The following is a 24,919-nucleotide window of genomic DNA, read 5'->3' as shown; positions in this document are numbered from 1 at the left end:
GAAATCAATTCTGGACGAAATGAGAAAGATTGATTCGGGAGTGAAACAAAGGAAATAGTGACAAGGGCAGACGTGGGAGGAAGGAGGGAGTGAGAAGGAGGGAAAGATGGACAGATGACAAAAAGAGATGTCACATAGGTGACTGGATTCCACCGGAGGAAGTGACAGGCCGTCAAAATTGTAAAATGACATGAAAACCTCATGTGCAGACATTTAATATGTCATTCAAAGATATCATATTCAAGCTGTATAATTTTCAAAAGTTTATATTCTTCTAGTGATTTTTTTCATTTAAGTTTGATGTTGATTTAGTCTGTATTTTGAGATCCAAAGCTCTGCATCATTTATTAATTCATGTAATGTCATTTATTTATTCTTTTTTTATCCATCTGTCCATTTCCTTTCTCATTTACCGACTCATAGAAAGATGATCTGTCCCCAGGGGTTGTTTGAATGAGTGAGAATATCCACAGAAGAAGAGGCAGCATCATTCAATCACGTCCTCTTGGCAGAGCTGCTGAACTGTGGCTGCTTCATGTCTTTGACAGTGTGTCCTTGTTTGATTTTTAATTTTCTTAACCATAGGAACCTTGGTGGAAAAATTGATGGAATCGTTCTGAAGATCCCAGATGGCTAAATAGTTTATCATACTGAAATTATAAACACATTTTTGAATTATATATGATGAATGATTATAACTGCTGATGTATTGCTATAAATCTTAAAAAAATATTCACATGTATTTCTAAAAAAAAATAATCAATTCATTGCTTCTAGCACAAGCCCACCTTCACTCTTGTGCATACTTTTGACCTGATGGTCACGCTGTTAGACATGAACGCATCAGCTAAATTTATTATTGCAAATGTTTGTACCGTCTGTATGTTTGTCTGTCTGTCTCCCTGTTCCTTGCTCTCTTCCTCCTTCACTCATCCATTTACTCTCTTTTTACACCTCAGGCAAAAAGCGAGGTTGCTATCCTCATTAACCTCCCTGCCTCTCTCCAGCTCACCTCAGGCCAGCCCCACCTTAAGCTTCACTCATTACTGCTGAATCAAGCTGGGGAGACGGAAACTGAAGGTTGGAAGCAGAGAAAGTAAGAAGGCAACAGACAAATAGGCGACTGGGAAGGGAAGACTGTCGTAATGGGTGACAGAGAGGGAAATAAAAGGAGGACAGAGACAACAACTGGAAACAAAAAAAATCAAAGATAGTCAGATAAAAGGAGCGATACGCTTTAGTGTGGTTAAATAAAAAACAGGACAAAAGAGACGCAGAGAGACGGACGACAGGGGCAGAGAATCCATTAGGGAACTCGGAAGTGGCTAAGATGATGTGTGAGCCAGTCATAAGCAGACATGCTCAAAGCTTAAAACTATGGCAGTTGGCATGGTTATCCATGATAGATATCTACCTCCAGAAACCAGTTATTCATCAATGCCACATTTCCACTGGATGCAAGACTACCAATTCAGGCTCAGAGCAAAAGTGTTTCATGGCGTCTCCTGTCTTTCCTAAACATTCTGACTGGACTGATCTGAGCCAAAATGCTTTTGTGGACCCCTCTGTCGCTGGCTTTTTGCTGAGTCAGAGTTCAATAATCCCTACAAACGCGTCATCGATTAATGAGTTGCTGCTTAAAGTGCAACAGTTATGGATACAAATGGATGCAAAAGTACTCTTGATGATAATGAAGCAAACCATTTCCCCCCCCCGCCTCCATTGAAAAGTTCTGTTTTTTGCTGCCCATTTGTTTCAAGATCTATGGGATATGTGGATGATTAATGGCATAAGGAATACTCTTGAAGTACTATCATTAAGAATTTTTTAATTAGTAGGGGATGGTTTGTGGAGTGAGACACAGCACTTATGCCGGGAATGGAGGAAAAACGACAGAGCTCAGCAGCAAAAGGCCTCCTCATGGCCAGAAGGCAACCAGCGGACGCTAACTAAGGCACTGATGTGACATGAAACATGACCGGCCAAACTCGACATCAGTCTGCGCTAATAAAGTAATTATGCTGATGTTTTTATGTGTCATTGTACTCCAATACCCGATGTCAGTGACTTGCATCTAGAAAGTCAGAGTGTTGCAGTGATGGAAAAAATTTGATGTGGTGGATTAAAATTAACAGAAAATGGCAGTTGCATTTTGAAAGCCATAAAACACAGAGAGAGAGAGAGAGAGAGAGAGACAGAGAGAGAGAGAGTTAGGCAGCAGACATGATTAAATTCCATCATCTATTACAGCTCGGCTTGTGGCTTTGATCTGGCTTCAAGGCCGCAGTCTCTGACGCGTTCGGACTCGCTTCTTAAAAGGTGACTCTCCCTCTGCTGTGTTTCATCATTTATTTACTATCCATCATTCTCCGCCTATGGGGAAACACATCTATATATATATGCCCGTGTGCGCCCACATATACTTACCCACACACTCATCCTTTGGTTAAAGCAATTAGTAGCCTTGACCAAGATAGAGTGCAACATTTAGATTTTAAACCCCATAGGAAGAAGCCTTCAGTTTTTTTTTCTTTACTTTGGACTTTTTCCTCTCTCCTTTTTCTTTGACATCTCTCCATTTCCTCCATCTCTTGTGCAGGCTTTCTTTGTAGTCTCCTCTTCAGATTCAGATGCAGTTCCTCAATTTCAAGGTACTTTACAAGCGTGGCATGTTGTAGCAGCAGCAATCAGCAGTGAAAACAATTGTGTGCTTAAAGTGGATGTAAAATCATCAACTTGGAGGCGCTGACAGCAAGGGTCCTAATAGCAGTGGAAATGAGCCAAATTACTGTAATAGGTTATGGTTAATAGATTTAGAAATGTGAGGCCTGTTTCCTCCTGACTATTTCACTCAGTTGAGAAAGTTTACAGAGGATGAAAACCAATTAGATTACACCAGGTGGAACTTTAAGTGTCAAACAACCCCAGTCATCTTCCTTTGCCCTACCACTCCCTTCTTTTTCCTTCTCATCTTCCTCATGTCGATCAAACATCCTAACCCATCCTCCTAACCTTTTTCCCACCAATACAACTTTCTCCATCCATAATCCCCTACATGAATCTCCCATCCGGTTCTTCTCTCCTTCCATCTATAGTCCTTCATTTCTCTGGGAGACAGGGAGCTCACATCACAATTTCCTCTCTAGTTCTCTCTCCTTGTTCCATATCTTCCTTTCTTGCTTCCCCCCCCCTCGTCTGTCTGCTTCCTTGCACCTCTTGGGATAACATAATTCAGAGGACAAGCCTTTCGAGACCAAAGGCTCTCGCTCGCTCTCCCTCCGTCCCTCTCCCCTTCAATCTTTCTCAGTGGGGTTCTCCGAGGGAAAGTGATTACAACGAAGTGACTGCCGCCTCTGCCATGCCAATTAATACGGGGGGCTTAAAGACGGAGCAAGGGGAAAGAGGGAAAAAGTGCCCGTGCCCGCATCTCCATACATTATCATACTAAAAAGGCTGGTGGGGCATCTCAGCCCAACTGGTAGCTCTACAGCAGACACTTCAGGGGCAGGTTCCCCCATCCAGACGCTCTCTAAGTCAGACATGTTTGCATAAACTGGCCCGCTCTCCAAACAAGCTCAGCAAGGTGTCCTTCTGTGTTTGTCCTTACAGTCAAGGTGCCAACATCAGACATTATAATATGAGTCTGCTCTCTACTCTATTAATTGGGTGTGAAATTACTGTCATTTCAGCCCAGGCACTCAAGGTGTCTCAGTGACTCTGACTGAAAACGATAGGTGCATAGACTCAGGCATATACCCTTACACATTTAAGTATGCATACATAAAGCCTACATATACATAAGCACACATAAAATATATTAGCTAACTAACAAGATAGCTCACTGTAATATATGGCTCAGTTAAACGCCATCAAACAAGCCTCACTGTTCCTCCCGCTGATGAGTATTGATGCATTCACTGGCATTGTGGCCTGTCAGTCACACTCCAGTATGCATTTTCTGCTCAACAAGAACAAACCCTGAGACGCAGCAACTCTAAAATTTCAACTCATACTCGAGGAAGCCAAAAAAAGGAATTAAAGATTTATTCTAGTTTGCTTTAACTGCACCATGGCAGCACTGTGAAGCTTGTTAGCCCAGTACAAGAAGAACTACAAGAAAATGGTCACTCACCTAAGTCATGAAACACGGAGAGGGTGACAGTGTAACATTTTTGCACAAATGACTGGGATTATTAAGTCACAAATGAGTTACAATAACTGGTTTCTGCAGCTATAAGAACTTTCACTTAAAAAGAAATTAAAGACTGAAGTTAAAAACAGAAAATCTACAAAAGGTCAGAGCTTTAAGATGACTACTCTAATTAGTATTGCCTTCACAGAAGATGAGGTCTTTCTCTACATAAAAAAGTCTGCTGCTCTTCTGTGAGTAAGAGGGCCTGGGAGAAGCTCTCAACAAAAGCTCTAAGCCCGAGTTTTCCCTGGCTCATCTTACAATATATTACTTCTTTCTATTACCATCGCGTTCCCCTCCACAGAGCCTTTTGCCTCAACTTGTCTTTTGCATTGCTTCGCCTTCAGCCAACATTTCAAATTGCTGAGCGAGCACACACAGTCTCATTTCTAACCTTAAACATGTACTTTTCTGCTCTTATTGTCTACTCACCTTTACTATCTCTATCTCTAAGTATGATTTTTTTTAAGTACTTCTTTCTCTATTTGCCCACGCCACTAATAAGTGCCTTTGTCCAGCATATAGTTGGAAATTAAAAGTCCACTATCAGTCTGTAGGTTGTCTTTTCAGCCTCTGTGGGCCCTCCAAGTCTCCAGGAACCCCTCAAGTCCAGATCAATGCTCATACTAATCCTGCACATTGATGCTCATTGATGTAGGATTAATATGATTGTTCATGTTCCTCTCAGCAATGTTGCCGTCAGGGACAAACCAGACACTGAGACAATAATGCTTTAAGATTAAAAAATAAATCAATAAATAAATTGCTGGAAATTTGAAAAACATCGCACCAAACTTAACAACCAGGATGACTCTAAACTGAACCATCAGAAGATATAAAGAGATAATAGCTGGCTATTGTGCACTGACTCTTAGTCCATTCCTGTTTATTCCAGCGCTCTGATGCTGATGACAATTGAAAACCTTGTCAGTACATAATAATTTCTCTTTGTTGCTCCAACATGGAAACAGTTGGAATAACTGGCACCCACTCTGAAAAGATGATCTGTAGCACAAAATTTGGGCAAATTATGGAAATTTTTAGGGGAAAGCTGATAGCAAAGTAACACATTTCAAAAAACAGAATCTTGAGATTTTGAAAGATATTAAACAGGGAATTTTGTGCTGCTTTATTTTCACATGGCATTGACACTAGCTGGCAATGTTTCTTGTTTCCTTTCCTGCTTTTCTTTTGTGTGTACACACACACGCACATACAAAAAAACACCTGGTGCTGTGGACAAATATTGGAAAATGAATATATGGATTAGTAAAGAAAAAGTTTAGTAATGCTTTGGCAAGTCAAATATTTTGATATGGGTAAAAAAAAAAAAGATCACAATTAAACACTCCCCATAATATAAATCTTTTCATGTGTCAAGTGTGATTCAATGGGTTTGAAGGTAAATATACATGTGCATATTCACCATAATGACCTCCAGCAACCTTTCATCCCCCTGTGCTGTTTTAGTGTGACACTACTGTCTTCCTAAATCTTTCCTAAAACCTTAAGATAAACTTATATTTGCCCAGTTGTACTGTATTGTTTTATTTCACTTACAGCCTACTTTTTCACATCTAAATTATAATAGTGTTGTCTTCACATATTGAGTGAAAAGGACTTAAAAACACAGTGAAAGGAATCATATCCTCTATTATACTTTTGTGGAAGCAAACAAAGTAATTTTCTCTCTCTTGGAAACTCTACATGTATTCCTTTGGCTCACAGGCTCGGGGTCCCTAGCTTGGAAGTCTGATAACAGTGTTGCCAGATTGGGTGTTTTTCTGTCCAATTGGGCTACTTTTTATTTAATTGTATGGGGAAATTTGTTTTGGATGGGTTATGATAATTTGGGCTACTTTTTGTAACATTTGGGCAATTTCCCCAAATGAAAAGTTTGGCTCCTCCGAGTAGGCTGAGATTGACAGTGCGCTGGGTTCAGTGGGCTCATGCTGTGTTCATGTCATATTGGAGTTATCATAATTACGAGTTTCCAACTTGTAAATAGCGTTCACATCAACATCCAAGTCCCATTTATGACTCAGAAAATCTGATTTTATGAAAGCTCTGATTTATTCGACTTGGCACTTAATCATACAGAATACTATCTGGCAACAGTCTGAGTCTGAAGCCTGCTCATTTTTGGCTTCACACATAGTGGAAGGAAATGGTGACCTGTCATCTTCCTCTTTTTTTTTAAGATCATTTTTTTTGGCATTTCTTGCTTGTATTGTATAGTTGACAGTGAAGTGACAGACAGGAAACAAGGGGAGAGGGATGGGTATGACATTCCCTGGCTGGAATCGAGCCAGAGACGTTGCAGTTATGTGGCACGTGCAGTAACCATTCAGCTACAGAGCCGCTCCTGACCTGTCATCTTTATAAATAAACAGCACTTTGTACCCGCTGCAGCATTGTTTATACACCTAGAAAAAAAGCCTTTCTAGGATATATTGCTACAGCTGAGAAGAGAGAAGAGAAGAGAAGAGAAGAGAAGAGAAGAGAAGAGAAGAGAAGAGAAGAGAAGAGAAGAGGTTCTTCACTTTCAATTACAATGCAAAGTGCGACACGATTTCCTTAATTATGCATGTCAGTATTTCAAAAATTAAGAAATATTTTTCTGTCTCAGTCTTCCTGCATGCCTGCTTCCACTGTGCTCAGGATGTCATACAGTATGATGGGAGCTGGTGAGGTATGAGGGTAATTGGCTTTGTAAAATCTGAGTCAAAATGCAAATTTATGTCAACATTTTCTCAGGTGTTTCTACTTTTATCAAATAACTTGGAACAATAGTGTACAAACAAACGGAAACTTGTGACAGGTCTATAAATAATATCCTGAGTACACGGAAACCTAGCTGACTAACTGATTGCAATCATGAAGGCCCTTAATGAAGCTACACAAGTGCATATTCTGTTTCTCTTGTTTAGATCAGAGTTTTTAGTGTCATGTAGAGGCAATCTTTCTATGTTAATGCGGAAGCTGTACAATAACTGTCCTGCAGCATTTCAGTGACAATAGCCTACTGTATGTCCAAACAAAGAAGAGGAGGAGGACATGCTGATTAGAGCAACAGCATACCCATGCCCATTCTCACTCCCAACTTGTCAAATACTTTGTCACGCCCCTCAGCCTCACTTTTTTAACGCACTGGGTACCTCTTAGCATCATTTTTCAACATGCAGCGTAGTCCGATAGACTTCTATAGAACTCCCATGTCTGAAATAGACGCCGTGAGACCGATGATGTCTATATAAGGTGATAAATGGATGAATAGATGGCAAGAAGCTGGACCTTGCTGCAGGAGACCACTGTTCACTTTCCCGCCTCCAACCACGCCTAAAGTGATCATTTTAACCCAAACTATGATCTTTCCCTAACCTTAACCAAGCAGTTTTTGTACCTAAACCTAACTAGACCTTAAACACAGCATTGTCACACCATAAAACATAATTATTTTTTTAACAGTTATTTGTGATGATTGAAATTTCACAAACTGCTAACTAATGATGTGGAGGGTTTACATTGGAGTAAGATGAAAGACTGGAGCACCTCATACAAATGCTATAGGATGCTTTGTGCTCTATCTATCTCCTGTTCCATAAATCATAAATCATTAATTTCGCATCAGAAAGCTAAAATTCAAAAAGTAACATTTGAAAATAACAGCCAAATGAGCCAGTGGTTAACATCATAAACACGATTAGTTTCTGATTCACTCCACTGTGTCAAATCTAATTAATAGTGAATAATAAGTATTTACAAACAAATCACACACTGTCAGTAACTAATGCTAGGCTTTGATTAGCTGACTCATTAATCAGTCCTGAGTTTTCTTAGTGCTTGCCCGATCATCTTCCTCTATCTTTCATCTGGGGAAGATTTGAAGTCAGTTTATCCCCCACTGTATTAATTCTAACTTTGGCAGAATATCATAAATCAGCAAGCAATGCTTTATTACTTATGAGCTCAGCAGTAATAAAGCATTAATTGGTTATTCAGGGGGATAAAGAAACCAGTGCATCAGTCAAAAATGAAACACTACAGCAGCTAATATATAAATGCCCCATATTACATCTCAGACAGACAGAATGTAAATATTGCAAAAAATGGACCCAGTGGGCACTGCAGGAGCTGAATGTTGTGTGTGTTTCTGACTATAAGGTCCACTGATGTATGATGCAATATGACTGTAATGAACTGCCAAATGTTAGGAATGCATGCGTGCATAAATTTGGCAGTCAAGTTTTCAAGGCATCTTGCAACTTCCTGTGCCATGTCTGGTGTCTGTCTCCGGCTTCTAGCTTTCATGCAAAATGATTATCTCGACATGTGAATGGCCTTTTGTAGAAAATTAGATCTTCACTATAGGAAACTGCTTCTCACACTTTTGCGCAGAGACTAAGAGGCTAACACGTTTATAAATGGCTCATTAGTAGCCTACTAATATAAAGTGTCTGCCTAAATGGGTTTATGTTGCCTGCCATTAAGTCAGCAGTGTGATCAGATGGTGTTTTTTTCTGCAGTGCTGTTGCAATCTGCTCTGACAGTCCACCCAGTATACCCAGAACTTATAGCCTATACACGTGGGCAGTTTTTTTTCACACTCTTTACAAGTTTCACCTCCTCTGGTCTGACAATATTCATTTTCAGCAATTGAATAACATCTGCTCATCAGCCGTGCAACCTGTCATTCGACCTCGTTTTGTTTTCATTCAGTGTATAAAACAGCCGCGCACCAGAGCCCATATGGCTCCACCTGCCCCTCACTCACCCCCCACCTCTGTCCCTGTAGTTATTATGCCTGCCTGTCCCCCTGTGGACTGTTTTCTCTGAGTACTGCAGCAACACCGAACTGGCTATAAATCACATTGCATTATCACCGCGCCGTGCTTCGCCTCGCGCTATGCCCGCCCACTGCGCGCTTGCAATTGGCCGCTGATGCTCCTTGGTCGGCCTCTCCGAGTGGGATATGGGTGCAATCGTAAATCCCGCCTCCTTCCTTGGGGCTTGTGATTGGGAGAAAGGGGCTCTCCTTGAACTGTCAATCATGCTCTTTCTTGTGCGCCTCGCATTCAGTGATGCTGCTGCTGCCTGCGACGCGCTGAGTGCGGAGCGACGAGGCGCGCTGCATACCAACAGAGACATACGGGAGCAGGCTAATTAAGGCTGAAGTGGCGACTTGCGACTGGAAAGGACGCACAGACCCCATCCTGCTCTCTGTCAAAACACATATTCATGTCAAGTCGTTGGACAGTTAAAATTGTATCTTCTCTTCCCATGCATTTTCCAAAAACATATCTCTTTTCTTCAAGGCACTGAGAGCCAAACTAAGTGTCTGGGATATTTGTCTTTTTTTTTCCTGCTCTGACATTTTTCTGGTTGAGAGATTCTACACAGGGGAAGAAAAACAGCCCTCCCCGCCTCTCTCTCTCCGACGGGGGTCATTAAAAGGAAAAGTCAAGTGGATAAGACTGATGTTTTCGTCCAGTCACATGTAGAAGCGTTGGACTATTGCTGTTGAAATACGCTGGCTCGTTTTTTTATACACAGATTCCCCGCAACGACATCATAAAGGAGGGATAGCTAACCAGGCTTTTGGCTGCAAAAACAAGCAGAAAATCAATCAGAACTCCATCATGGGCTGCCCCCTCTTGCGGAACGCGTTGGCTGCTTTCATCCTGGTTCTGTTGTCGAAAGGTAAGTTCTTACGAGCTACTTTAGCGATGTCCTGGTGGTTCTGTGCTGCTTCGCCTATACGCATGTATCTTTGTCTTTCATTTTCTAAAAAAAGGATCGTGGAGGTGAATACTAATGATGAGGAGGAGGAGGGGGGGGGGGGGGGGGGGGTTCTACCTGCCTGTGATTCACGCGTGTCTGCTGTTCCTCTGCGCTCCGGCTTTCCATTTGCAAGATAGATAGAAATGTAGAGAGAAGGAGAAATGCTGTATGTCTGTGTGCGTGCGTGCGTGCGTGCGTGCACGAGCGCGCGGCTGTGTGCGTGTGCTTGCGCGTGTGAGTGCAGAGCCAGGTTCATCTCCAAGCCAACCTCGTGGTTCAGTGTAAGCAACGTGTGATGCATGTTTACTCTGAGCAAAAATAAATAAATAAATAAATAAAATAGACTCCCACCCCCAGTCTTCTGTGAACATTCCTTTACGTGACATGAATGGCCCGGTATCCCACGCACACGACGCACCACCACTGCACAGAGGGGCGGGAGGGGGGGGGTATCTGTGGGTGGGGTGGTGGTGGGGGTTAATGTAAGTAAGGGGTAGAAGCAATGCAGATAGACCCTGGAGAGAAAGACAGTGTTTTGTTCTCTCTCTTCAAAACCAAGGTCGAGAGAGACAAAGACAGATACATTGTGAAGGATGGACAGTTGGGGTCAAACCTGCACTGGCTGGTTAGTCAAACCATAATTCCCTCTTCCTATCACCAGCTTAAAACATATTCTCCACAACTGAACCAAGAGGAAAAACACACTTAATTCATCTGCTCTAAAATTCCTCCAGTTGAAAACCCTTTTAAAGTGTCGAGAGAACTTGCTCAACCAGAAGATTCAGATGGCATTTTAATCTGCTCGTCCATTATGAATAATATAAACAGACAGTGTTGTTATGTTGTTGTTGTCCACAGGGAACGCTGACCAGGGAATATTTAAAATCTTCTTGCATTTTTCATGACATCCCCTAATATTCTCACCATGCTATGGGATGTTCCTACATATATTAGTTGTGTGCGGCATTCTCACCATGTACTCTAATTTCCCCCCTGCCCATCTAGCATGAACACAGACACACACACACACACACACACACACACAAATACACACACCTGGCTCAATTAGTCCTGCCTTTGTCCTGTGGGAAATCAGTATATAAATAAATTACTCCAGCCCTTAATAACAATAATTGATGTGTCAGTGCAATAAGATGTGAGGTTAACAACCTGCAGATGCAGACGGGCTATATCCTCCTGCTTCTGAGCTCCTTTTGGGCAGGAGAGCCCAGCCGGTCATGGTTGGCTTGACACAGCAAGTCCCTTCTCCACACCAGGCAGAGAGCAGACGGACAGCCCTGCAGGACGTACACAGCACACCAACACGATGGTCTCGGCACCACACAAACCAACCCTACAACCATTCTGACTCTCATTGCAGCTTTCAGCCTTCTGAATTTGTAACCTGTGGGTTTTGCAGCATGAAGGTGTGACCAATCATGTGAGCCACAGTTGAAAAATAATTGGATATTGATGTGAGTTGTGCACATTGCAGTACATGTGAATCAGATTCATCTTGGAGAAGCATCCCATCTTCTGCTCTGAGTTGCTGTAGGTCCACAACATGTCCCTCTTTTAAGGTGAAAGCATGCATTATGAAGGAAGAACATGACTGTTAAAAGGGCACTGTCCGCTGCTTGATAAATCATGCAGCAGTGAAATAATCCTTTGTAGCTCTGCTCCTGAGAGTCCAACCAATGTGGTGTGTGGTTGCCAAAATACTTCACCTGCACTGTTAAGCAGACTGTCTGTGAGTTATTATTACCTGGTTAAAGATTTATGAGAGAAATTACTTTGAATGACTGTACTTCTTCTATAGTATTTTAATTCATCTGAAGATATTTCTTCATCTTGACAGTTATTATCACTCATTTAGCCACTCCACATTATGCATGACAAATATTTATTATGGAAGAGTGGCATTTTATCTTTCACACCCTCAGAAACAGATAGCAAAAACATGTTTCAGACCTGTGCAATGGCATGCCAATCAGGTTGAAAAGGAGCTTTTCCTGTGTTGCAAAACACCATTAGGTTATTCAAAGGTTTCCTACTGGTTTGGCGTGTGAATCCACAAACCACTCCATAGGTGTGATGCCCAGCTCCTGGCATGCCATCATGCCTTTCTCTACCTCATTTATTCACCCTTTTTACTTAAAATTTCTGAGAGCAGTAACTCTGGAAAGGAGGATGGCCAAGCACCCACTCATACATACAGTAAAATATCTATATGCTTTATTTCTGGCACACAAGCTGTCTGCAATTAATCAAAACCTGTTTCATCTACAAGACCAAACAGTGTGAGGTTTTAATGTTTTACCAGTGATGAAACATTAAGGCTGCGAATATATTCACAGACCCACACACGCACGCACGCACACACCTCCACATGAAATTAAACAATTTACCCTGCGCTCAAAGGATTCCTGTTATGACAGAAACCTGCAAGATCTGATAATGAGAATAATGCCATCATTGATTCAGTGAAAAGTGAAGATGACAAGAGAAATTGCCTCTGCTTACGGTGCTACATAGGTCACAGCAGAGGACGTTTAAGGTTACATATCAAAGAATACAATTTGAATACTAAATTCAGATCTTTGAGAAACAGACCTCTGCCTCACAGATATCCATTATTGCAGTTACTGTAGGAAATCACACTTGCAAGCTGTAGTGTATACTAGTCACTAGTGTTCAAACAGTCCAACAGATGGGTCTTATCACCAGCATGCACTGCTGAGATGTAGGTTCTGGTAAGAGGAAGTGTACAAGGCAGGAACACAGGTGAAAACAGGCGGGTCGCTTTGAAACCTGCAATCCTTCTTGTTTCAGCAACATATGGGGGCCAAGTGGGGTCAATGCACATTGCACATGTTAGCATGTAGCCAACTCTTCTTCTTTCCTGCCCCCTCATACACACGCACACACACACACACACACACACACACCCTCGACTGGATCACCAGTCTTGGCTTGGAGATGAAGAGAAGAGAGATGCCAGCATCAACAGATGCCTTGTGCTCCTATTCTGGAGGGGCTTCTGCTTTTTCTCCCTCCCTTTGAAATCTGCAGTCTCTGTGTGCTGTTGTTTCCCATGTTTGGCTTAGAAATGCGCTGCCATTTTGGCAAGTTTAATTTATCTGGAAGTACTGGAGTGAGAGGGCCTGGATTTTGTCTCAAGAGCCTCAAGGACAAGGGTTGGAGGTTTAACTACCCTCGAGTGGGTCTGTGGTCTGGATGATTTTCCCTAGGGTCTCACTTTTTAAAATTTCTTTTGCTCCTTTGGGGGCCTATGGTGCAGTTCATCCAACATCTTCTACAGAATCTATTCCTAACACACAGTGGAGCCAAGATACTACCTTATGAAAATACAACTGTGTTTTGACCAAGGACTGGAAAAGACAGTAGCTGAGTTTGGTTTAGTATGGAAACCCAATTTGTCATGCTGGCTGTATGAACAATTTTGAACGGATAAGTACACGTGCATGTAGGCATAGCTATGTTAGGTAATGCTGACAGTGTGAGCACACTCAGATTTTCCAATTTTAAGCTTTAAGCAGCAGAAACATTTCAAAATATACTAGAAATTCTGAAAGAGTCAAACACTACCCACTGATGACTCATCAAGTCTTATGATTTTGTAGAATCACTTCAATTATCTGACTTCTTCAGATTAACTTAGAAGTGAAACAGCTCTGACTTTAACCTTAAAAAAGAATTGTGTCACACAACCACCGCAACCACTTGACTGATTTCAAAGTGTTCAGGATCCACATCAAAGACAGTAAAATATAACCAATTGACCAGAACAGAGAATAAAGTTGTATTCAATATCCTGCCCTCACTATGTGGGTTTTGCAGCATTTCCAATTAATAGCTAGACAGAGATGAATAACCCCTGAGCTGGTGACCCTTTGACCTGGCAGGCTGAGGCTGAACTCTACAATGCGTAGTGTTAGCAGCTCTCTGGCCAGAGTGGTGACAGAGGTCACAGGTTCAAATCCTTTGAGGTTAGGTTGAGGTTAGCCTCAATGTTGCTGCAGATGATAGTCGGGTGCAGCACCATCTCGCCGCCTTTGAGATTTCTCCTGTCGGTTTTGATAAACACTTTACTGGGCCTCTCATATTGGTTCGCGGGGTTGGCAATTACACATAGTGTCAGTGTCATAAATAATGATTACAGCGAGACTTGTTTGCAATTATAATTACAGTTATAATATATGGAGTTCAGTGTAATGGAAAGGAACTGGGACCGCTTTCAACTCGGGACAGGTAGTTATACTGTGTTTAATTACTGTAGTAATTCGCTTCGATACAACCTCCTCTCGTCCTCCCTGTGTCCCAGTCCCAGCTTAAAGACCTGCGTTGGTCCAGGTGTGAATATGAATATAAGCTGTGGGTTCTCAATGTAACAAATGAAAAGGCTATGTTTTATTTAGTGCAGGGGAAGGATCATTCAAGAGGGAGCCGAGTGGCTGTAGAAGCAGGAATAAGTGGCGGCTCATGTACTCACATCAACCACTACCCACACATGCTCACACCTACACACACACACACCTGCCTGCACTCTTACATAGAAATAAATGTATACATATGTACACTGTGGAATAGCTCCTTTACTTAGACCACTGGGAAGATGAACTTCACTAAAGGTGCAAGCGGTAAATCAATGGAAAGCCAAGGGAGCCGAGCCATCAGGGACACAAAGAGACATATATATATATATATATATATATATATATATATATACACATATATATACATACACACACATACATACATATATATATATATATATATATATATATATATATATATATACATATATATATATATATATATATATATATAGCCTACATATATATACATCAGCGTGGATATTAATAACTCTCATTGATCTGTTTTCAATAGCATTCATATGGAGAAAATTGAACAAGCCTCAGCAGAGTGCGAATTTCATCCCTTTGGTTTTCAAGGCTTCAATCCAAACTGTAGATTGAGCTATCTGCAGGGGAAAAGAAAGAGGGAGGGAGAAAAAGAGATGTTTTCTTGTTGGGTGATGTGCAGATGTTACACATTTAAGAGGAATGAATACTGTTCGAGGGGGAGAGAGAGCGCTGTGTGATTTTCCTCCCGCTATTCCTTTTCCTTCTAATCTTTTTTTTGTGCCAGGGAGTTAGCATCATTGGAAACACAATTCAGATTAGTGCAGGCGGCTTGTCCTAAGGGAGCCGGGAGGGACGAGGGTCCCGCTTCTCTCCCTGTCCTCATTACCAAAAGACAAGGAACTCGCCGGCAAATCAATGGAAAAGGCTTAGGCACTAATGCAGGCCATGCCTAGCGATGGGACTTAGCTTTTTGTGTGTGGTTTTTTTGTGTCTCAGCATGTGCATGTGTTTATGTGTGTGATCTTCCCTTGTGTGTGTGTGTGTGTGTGCGCACGCGCGTGTGTGTGTGTGTGTGTAAGTTTAATCATTTGTGCAACAACAGAAGGCTGGAGAAAAACATTAGCTTCAAATGACTACTGAATTGCTCGCCGTTGGAGTAACCTCAAAACTCCACTTTAACTGCGCTGATATTTACCCCGGGACATACGATAGCACGGAAGCCCTTTAATTACGCAGAGATAACGTCAGATTCATCAGTGAATCCATTTAGTCCAGTACTAACACTGTTACCATTGAATGCAATTATAATTGCTTAAGGCATTGTTGCCATGACTACTACTACTTCAATAGCCTGCAGTTGTGTACAACTTCCTTTACGCTCATAAAAAGAAAAAGAGCAGCACCTTGGTGTTTCCTGTCAACAACCCCCTGCAGCGGATGCCGGCGTCAAAATATGCCAAACAATCCACCTGTCTCACGGCTCAATCTGTGCCTCATCTGTTCTCGCTGTAGCTGATGCCGCTGTTGTTCACACATTTGCCTTCATCCCATCCTTGTGCTTCTCTTTTTGTTTACACAGGTAAAACTACTGGGTGCAACAAATGCTAAATAATGGTTTCGTGTTGTGGATTTTCAGCCCCTCCGCCGCCTCTGACATCTTGTGGTGCTGGAGGTGTTTCTGGGTCTGTGTGGAGGGGAAGGGAGGGCAAGAGGGAAGAGAGGGAAATAAATAAAACTGAGGAAAACAGATCAATAAATATTTCAGCAGCTGCTCCCTTCACAGACTTCTCCTGAAGCCATAAGAGGTGGAGGGAGAGATTAAGAGAGGGAGGGATGGACAAAGTGCAAGAAAGAGAGAGAGAGAGAGAGAGAACAGGGGTAATTGTGTTCCAGACTTTCATTCACAGTGAGCGAAAGAGATGGAGGGTGAAAGAGAGAGACAGAGAATGGGGATAATTGTGTCCCAGGCTTTAATAGACAGAGAGAGAAGGCATGAGTGAGGGGTGGAGAAGCGACACAGGGTGTGCTAACGAGCACCACATACCAACATTGTCTCCTATGGGAACAAAAAAAGGCATATGAGAGGCTGGGCCCCCGGACTTTGGCACTACATAATAGTGACTGTAAGAATCTCTCTCTTCCTGACTTTCACATAATTCTAATTCCTGTCAGGAGTTAGCGACAGACCGTGTGGGTGTGTAGTTTGTGCAGCGAGTAGTTCTAAATGATAATGAGCCAGTCAGCAGCTGAGAAACGTGTTGCCATGAATCAGGCGTGGTCAGCTTCAATGCCACCATGCGCCAATCATCAGCTGATATGTTCTCACATTGACATGGGATTTGCACACACAAAACATGCATTACACGCAGCGTATGTGGTGTGCAGTATGTATGTTTTATGCAGAGAGCGAGAAGCAGCAGGGGGAAAAGACGGGAGGAAGCTTATGAGGGTGGACAGGCCGGAGAGATGGAGGAGTTATGAAAAAATGATTGAAGGAGGGCTGCTGGGAGGGAGCGAGGGGAGAGAGACAGATGGTGTGAGGGAGGAAGGGGAGGAGGGATTCAAAGACCCGCAACAGGCAGTGATCGAGATGGATTGATTTTGCAGGCAAATGATTAGGTGGAATAAAAAACATGGCAGGTTTATCCTGCCAATGAAAACTGTGTTTGGGTGATTTTGCTGTGAGTGGGAGTGGTAAAATTGTTTCAGGGTCACTTGTTGTGTGATATTGCGGCATTAAGGAGCTGGTGCTAATGTGATATGCCACTGGTTAGGGAGTCATTCCAGCGAGGCAGCACACCTCTAATAAGACACTCATGCAGTGTGCCCACATCATGGTAAGTGGCTTGGAACTTGTCAGGAATCCACAGGTTACATAAAATATTATATTTAGATACTCCTTAAAATTGGCAGCACACACAGCAATCAAATACCAGTTTCGGTGTTGCTATTTGGAAAGCCACATAATTAGGAAAACAAACCATTCCGATGCCCAGTGGTAGGCAGTACTTGGCGCACCACTCAGAGCTTATGCTGTGATTTAGAGATATGCCACAATTCTCCTGTCGTTTGAGGCCGACACATGGCTCCAGCTCCAGCTGTGAAGGTGCCGATGGGATTTTCTTGTAATAAAGTGTCCGTATTAGCACGACATTCTGACAGTAAAGATTCAGTTAGGCAGAATTTCACCAAGGATTTGGCTGTGACAGCCCATAAAAGGGACTTACAGGAAATGTTCCACAGTGTCTTGAAAGATTTGGATTCCTTTCTCCATTTCCTCTGGGTATTGGGTGTTGGAAATATCTGCACACATTTTGAAGCAAAAGATCATAGGGATATTTTTTGAACAAAATATCACATTTGTGATATTATGTTGATATTGTGGTAATTGGGATGTTAGGTGAGATTTCATCAAACAATTGTGCTGCAATAGACCAATAATTGGGTTTGGGAGTAGACACTGCTTTGTTATTGTGTTATGATATTTCACTAATTAGATGTGGGGTTGGATAACGCTAAAAGCCTGCGCAGCTCTTCCCAGTTTTGTAATGCAGTGAGTGAAATTCCATTAGTGCTTGGACCTGCATGGGGGTGGTTGTGTTCACAATATTCAATGCGGGCATTATTTAAGACATTTCAAGGATATGCTGTGCTTTTAAATTGCGCTTCAATTGCATTTTGTTCCTTTATTCATTGAGGGATGTTGGTGAATAGTGCTATCTAATTTGTTGTCAAATATCATTCCTGGAGTGCCAGTGTGATTTGCAAAATCTGCTCAAAAATCTTTTTCATTAGACATTTCAAGGATATGCTGCACGTTAAAAACATATGTCAATTACTTCTTTGCTTTATTCTTCTGGCAGAGCAGCACTAAATAAGAAGGAATGTGTCCAAGTTGTACTAATTCAAATGCGTAATACCATTCCAGAGCTGCAAGTCAAATTTCCAATTAAAATTCCTCATCATCCCGTCCTTCTTGAACTCCTGTTTATACTCCAAGTTGCAGCAGTTATTGCAATACTAGAACACATGTAAACATATCAGTAAAAATATTGGCAGAACCTGATATTTCCTGTCATTGAAAGTGTGCTGATATACTGATCAAATATAGTGCTGAAAGCAGGGAAGGTTCTTGGGTCAGTGGAGATCCTCTTAGCCCAGAAATCTTTGAATGAGTCTGTGATCTTTCTTCAGTGAATAAATAAAGCAATATCAATAAGTGCTTAATAAATAAATGATTATTATCATTAGTATTATTATTAGTATTACTTCAAACACACAATTAACTGTCAAAAAACAGCCGTTTCCTTATATGAAACAAATGAAAACATGCAATAATTCCAAAAAAAATGTACAAGAAACTCGCCCTGTCCTGATAATGTGACTGACATTTTACATTATTGATTTGATGTGGCATTTCTTATGGAACAATAAATTCAACAATAAAAACCCCCACCAAGGCACATATTATAGTCTGTAAAATTACCAACTGCCAGATTTAATGGCAAACTTTCCATAAAATAAGGCACATGCTCCTTCCAGCTTTAAACAAATATTTAAGCCACTGTGCAGAAGTTAATAAACGAACAGTTCTGTTCAGCTGTCATATTATTTATCTATTTATTTATTTATCAAGGTACACCTGCAAACCTCTCAGCATTCATTGCTGTCTGGGGTCCAGGGGAGGGTTAAGTCAAGTGGTTGGCTGGTTGAACACAGATCAGGCAAGGGAACTGTGTTGTTGCCCGCACTGACTACAACACTTTATTATCATCATTACCAGGAACAAGGGACCGTCTCTTACATCGTTAGCACTCGCTTTCTAACATTGTGTTAATGTCTTATGATCAGTCTGCAAGTGCATATAGACACACAAAATGTGCTGCCAACTGTAATACTATGGTAAAGTCAACAATTTGATGGACAATTGCTAAAGCTTTTACAACAGAGTTCTAAGTGAATATAGCTGTCCAGTGTTGCGTTTGCTTTACTTGCTTCATTTTATGTGCTCACTGTCAGCTCATGAACCTTGTCAGTGGGAACTCCTCCTGCTGGTACTCCGAAAAACAGCAACAAGGTCTGTGTAACAAGACTACACGAGGTGAGGGGCTCTGTTTACTGTTCTATCAGTGCTACACTCCAACCATTCTGTTCAAAACACACTGGTTCCTGCAGCTATGATTTAGGTTCAGTAAAAAAAAATGCAATGCGTGATTAACAGTAAAGATTCTGGGCTTAAACACCCACCCTGGCACTGCCCATGGCTGTAAACCTCAAATAAGTTTAGTACATAAAAAACAAGTATTCTAGCACCACTCTCTCCAGAAATGTGAAATCATTTTGTCATAGCAGCAAAACATCACACTCTCTCCCCATTAAGGGGGTACAGGCTGTATCGATGTGACCTTTATCTGGCCAGCGGACCTCCAATTCCATTAAGAAATAATGAAGGTGTCAGAAAAGGGCAATTAGCTGCTTAATGTTGGGCAACAGTACTCTAATACAACATATTTTTGCTGACAAGTTGATATCTATACGTGACAGCAACTGCTGTATTTAGAGTCACTATCAGAGCTATTGGGATTCTTGACATTATAGAAGTGAATTTGTTGATCTAGGTTCCACTGAGTTTGACTGATTCATCAAAAACAAAGATATTATGCATTTCTGCTGTGATAGACTAAAAAAAAAAACTGATGCTTTCAAATGGCGCATTTAAAATGTAATCACAGAATGATGATGTGATGAGAGGCCACCAATACAAATTAAAACATGTGAATGTTCAAGTTAGAAAATGTAGTCTTAGAAAACAACAAAACAAAATCTCTATCAGGCTGATGTCAGAGTAATCACAATATTGAAGATTTACATCGGATGATATCTGAACCATAGAAGATTGATGTCCCTATTCAACACTTGTTATTAAGCTTCATGTTGGCCTATTTATTGTAAATATCTGCTTTATCAAACCGACAGTTACCTTTGTTTGTTATTTTAGGTTTGACAGCTGTAATCAGAATTGATCTGTATACTACAGGGAGGCAGCTAAATCAGACATGACAAATGTGGGGCAGACAATGCAGGTGTTTTCTCAATCAGACTGGCGTGATTGATCCTCTTTTAAATCCATCACGATCAAGCCTTATTGACATTGAGGTTCTATTAAGATTTTCTTTTTTCTGTGATGAGAGAAAAGAAAGATAGCAGCTGATCGACTACAGCGCGAAAAGTTTCATCTAAAAATTGCATATTACTTCAGCCCTACAGAACATTTATGAATCCAAAAATGTTGGAAGGAATTCTGCTGGTGCTATTGATTTTCCTTTAATTAGATTTTTTACCAGACTGGTTTTGTGTGGTGAATTAATGTGAAGACTTATGATGGTGGGAATAGACTTGCCTTAAGGTTCAATTATTGCAGACAATTAAAAAGATGACATCATACTGTACATGTAAGGGATTGCAGTTGATTAAAACAGGTATTGTCACTAAATGAAAGTATGAAGAGCTGAATATGATGCACTTGAGCAAACATGTTTCATATAATATACTGACTAAGAAGCACTTTAGCCATTGCCTGTCATTTAATTCCTCATTTTTGCTCCCCTACATCACAGCGAGGATTTTATTCTCAAATATATAGACGTTCGTTGTCAGGGTTTTGACAGTACAGTTTGATGTGGCACAGTGATTTTTTTCTTAAAGCAGGGACTTCTAAATGAGCAGAGATTCTCTTTTATACAAGTGTGCTGTACAGGGTGAAAGCAAAGATGGCACAACATAAGTTGTCAAGCCATATAGACTGAACGGCTTTGAAATACTGCGTCTTTGAAACTGCAACATTTCAATTCAGAGGACAGCAATTACATAGTCAAACACGGAAATGGATAGAATTGCATTACAGTAAGACTGCATTTATTATAATGTAAAACCCAGCCAGTTTGTGTTCTATAAGTTATGCTTTAGTGCTCAGACCCAGGGACGCACCAGCCCTTCTGACTGTGCCCACTCACCCATTGCTACTTCCTGCTCTCACCTAAAACACTAAAAGACATGAGCGCACAACCTAAGGCCATCTGTTTGCTTTTTTCTGGGGCAACTTAATGCCTAGAGGGAAATGGACATATGTGATAAAAATGTACCATCACAGTTGTCAACCATCTGTGTTGGCCTGATTACCTGGGGAACACCACATCTTCACAACTTCTAATAAACGCTGTGCCTCTCCTGCTGTGATGCCCCCTGCAACATACTCCCCTTGCAGCAAGTTTAATGGGAATGTGCGCCGATATTAACAACTAAATTCATGCCATGCATGTTAAAAGAAGACACTATCTAATAATCTGTCAGAGGTATTTAACAGCAGATGTTGTGTATATACTCTCCATGGTGACAGGCTGACGTCACTCATATGGCTGTGATAAATATCACAATATTAATATGAATAGTTTTATGATATCAATATATGTCACAATACGGCAAATGCATTAGGCTACATCACACATAACCGTTCACCCAACAATATTTAATACTAAAACTACAATTGACTTGAAAGCATTCATTTTTACAGTTGAATTTTTGGTACTTCACTTAATAGAATTAGGAGGTAGCCTTACAAATTACATCAATGGCCTAATTCGGACACTTACACAATAAACACACACAATAAACACCACATTTTTAAATGCAAAGATGATATTTCTAATTTCTCAGATTTTGATAAAACTTGCTAAAAATTGGCAAAATGTTTGCGAGTCCATACTTTTCTCATGCAAAAGTTTGTGACTGATATTTGACATTAAGTTATTGATATTATAACATTATTATTCCACTATAGGTATGTCGGGATGGCACAGAGGAAAATCACTTGCCAAGCATTGCAAAGATGAGGTTTGATTGCGGTGAATCCAGTTTGGCTGGATATGACATTGACCAGATTGTAGTTTTGACTGATGGGAAGCCAGTGAGGGATCACAACCTTATCGCTTCACTAGTGACTCCTGTATTGGAGGTGGCATATTGCCTACACCTTGCCCACATTGCAAACCAGTGACTTTAGGGTGATATTGAATGGATGCATCATTCATAAAGTCTTGATGAATCCTGTTTTTAAGATGGTCAAGCGGAGAAGGTACCTGTAAGGGCGCCTGCATGTAAGGAAGTGGAGGGTGAGGAGAATGCTGTATTAAAGGCAGTAATTGGCTGGGCTGGAAAGGGTAAGGCCCCTCCTGGGATGGAGTGTGCTTTTCACAAACGATGGATGAGCCAGATTGAGTTGGTTGAGACAGAAGCAGACCATATGGAGGGCTATGCCTGCCTGTGGTTGGTTGTTTTATTTATTAGCTCTGCCAGGTTGGTTGCCACATTTGTTTCATGCCTGTGCTTCTCCACCTGCATCTCCAGTTGAAGCTGCTCATTTTAAGTAGCTCCATAACAGAGGAGCATTAGCTTTCTGGCAAACTGTGAAAAAAAAATTAATAAAGTAATACCAATGTGGCATTTATTTTAATTACAAGTGATTAATATCAGCTTTGAGCTTTTGATCTTACACATATACTAGCCTTTTGATCTCATGTAATCCCTTTTTCAGATAGTGTGGGTTGTATCATTAAATAGAGATGTACTTTGATATAACCACAAAATCCAGACTTGAGCAGCAGAGCAACAACATAACTAAAGGTGACAGATCAACTCGGCAGTGCTGAGCTCACTAATATTAACTTGCATCATGTTCCATGGCATGTTAACTTGATTGCCATTTCTCACCACAGCATTCCTTGTAGTTACTCATTCGAATGTCAATAATCTCTGAGTCACTCATTGATTGGAAGAGAATTGTTGGAGTAAAAGTAAAAATATTTTAGGACTAAATATATTTGACATGACAGCTTTCCATTTCTAAAATAAGACACAGAAAATATCAGGATGTTAGATTTGAGTTGCATACAAATCAGATTCACACATCTGTTGTGTCACATTTGCTCAGAAAATTGTGTCTGTGTAAATTCAGCCCTAGCCAGAAAGGTGAATTGTTTCTAAATTGTTAGAGACAAACCCAACTGAACAGTGGTGGAGTCTAGTGGTTGGAGAGAGGAGAGGATTGAAGTGAGCAGTCTGACCTCTTGGCCAATCAGTGAGGATCAGTTTGGAGGCGAGGAGAGGCTCTCAGCTTTTTCTCTCATATTGAAAACAAAGAAAACATTCAAGTCTGGAGCCAGAATCTGTTGTTTCTCCTTTGCAGGTTTCCATAAATAAGATAGTCTGCATCAAATGTGTCTGAGAAATGAAACCCCACTTGGACTCTTTTTATGTCTGCAACAGGATGACCTGTTTGCCAAAAAGATTGTCTAAGTCCATGATGCAGGTGCTCAACCCTAGTCTCGTCTCTTGGTCCGTTCAAAATCCACTGGGGGAAATGGCTCTCCTCCCTCTTTTTTCTCTTATTCCCTCACCCATATCAAACAGACAGCAACTGCTAAAAGATTCATGCATGTGGACTTTAGGTCATTAAAGAATGATCCACAGCAAAGCTGTTTTTTCACCCTCATAATGAAATCCAATATTCATGAAATGGATTTTCCTCTCTGGTCTCCCACTCGCTCTAGCCACAGATGTGTGTTTGCCGGTGTATTTATCCTGTGTTTGCACAGCCTTGTTAGGCTAGCATGGGTTAATGGTATCCTAAAGGTGCATTTTCAGGCCACCCAGTTAATTACACAAGGTTGACGAATGACCTTGCCACACATTACCTGTGTAAAGCATATCTGAGCTTTTCTAAGATCGGGGTCAGAGTAAAGACCAGTTAATCAAAGCTTTGTTTACTCAAGTACGTTACTCACCATTCTGAGCTTCCAGTTAAAAGTGGCAAAATAACATAATCAGATTGGTACATGTGTATCCTAAACCTACAATATGCAATATACAATACAATAATGATAATAATAATTATAAGAACAAGAACAAGAACAAGAACAAGAACACTTTATTTATGGAGCACATTTCATAAAAAAGAGACAATGGAATGTGCTACACAAAAATGAAAAAGACAGATGCAAAAAGTAGACATTAAAAACAAAGCAAAAAAGAAAGTGACAAAAGATATTTAAAAATGGATGGAATAATTGTGGGTGAGGTAAACTATAGTAAACGTTTCTTAGATCACAAGTATAAGTATAACTTGTGATTTTGAAGTGACTACATTGGGTTTACAGTGTCGTTTTTTGGAAAGGAAACAGTCAGAGTAAGCAGAGAGCTGATGTGGAGTACAGAGGGTGAAACTTAAATCCGATGGGAAGATGACTTATCAGGCACTGGATGTCTTACACAATATCAATTTATTTCTTTTGGTCCATTAAAGTGAAGTTGTTTTTGTTACACCCTGAACTGTGATTACCTCCAGATCTTGTTTCAAAATGTAGGCTAGTTATTTCTCATGTTGACTTTGGAAATGTATCTCTACTCAAACAGAACCAAATACAACACTTTTAAATGTTTTCAGTACCCGCTCTATATCACCTCCAATTTGTCCAATTTGTTTATATACAATACAACTTGATTT

The 24,919-nt window shown here is 40.9% G+C and overlaps 1 protein-coding gene across 1 annotated transcript in view; it reads left to right on the top strand.

Moving 5' to 3' along the window:
* The first annotated feature begins 9,300 nt into the window (after positions 1 to 9,300).
* Positions 9,301 to 24,919, top strand: part of iglon5 (IgLON family member 5) — a 102,099-nt gene continuing 86,480 nt past the window's right edge. Inside the window, exon 1 of the mRNA XM_044360364.1 lies at positions 9,301 to 9,892. Within this exon, the coding sequence (XP_044216299.1) occupies positions 9,832 to 9,892 (61 nt within the window). The 5' untranslated portion in view covers positions 9,301 to 9,831. The remainder of the gene's footprint in view (positions 9,893 to 24,919) is intronic.

This window comes from Thunnus albacares, chromosome 8, assembly GCF_914725855.1.
Source record: "Thunnus albacares chromosome 8, fThuAlb1.1, whole genome shotgun sequence".
Classification (NCBI taxonomy): Eukaryota; Metazoa; Chordata; class Actinopteri; order Scombriformes; family Scombridae; genus Thunnus; species Thunnus albacares.
This window is presented reverse-complemented; position numbering and strand designations above follow the sequence as displayed.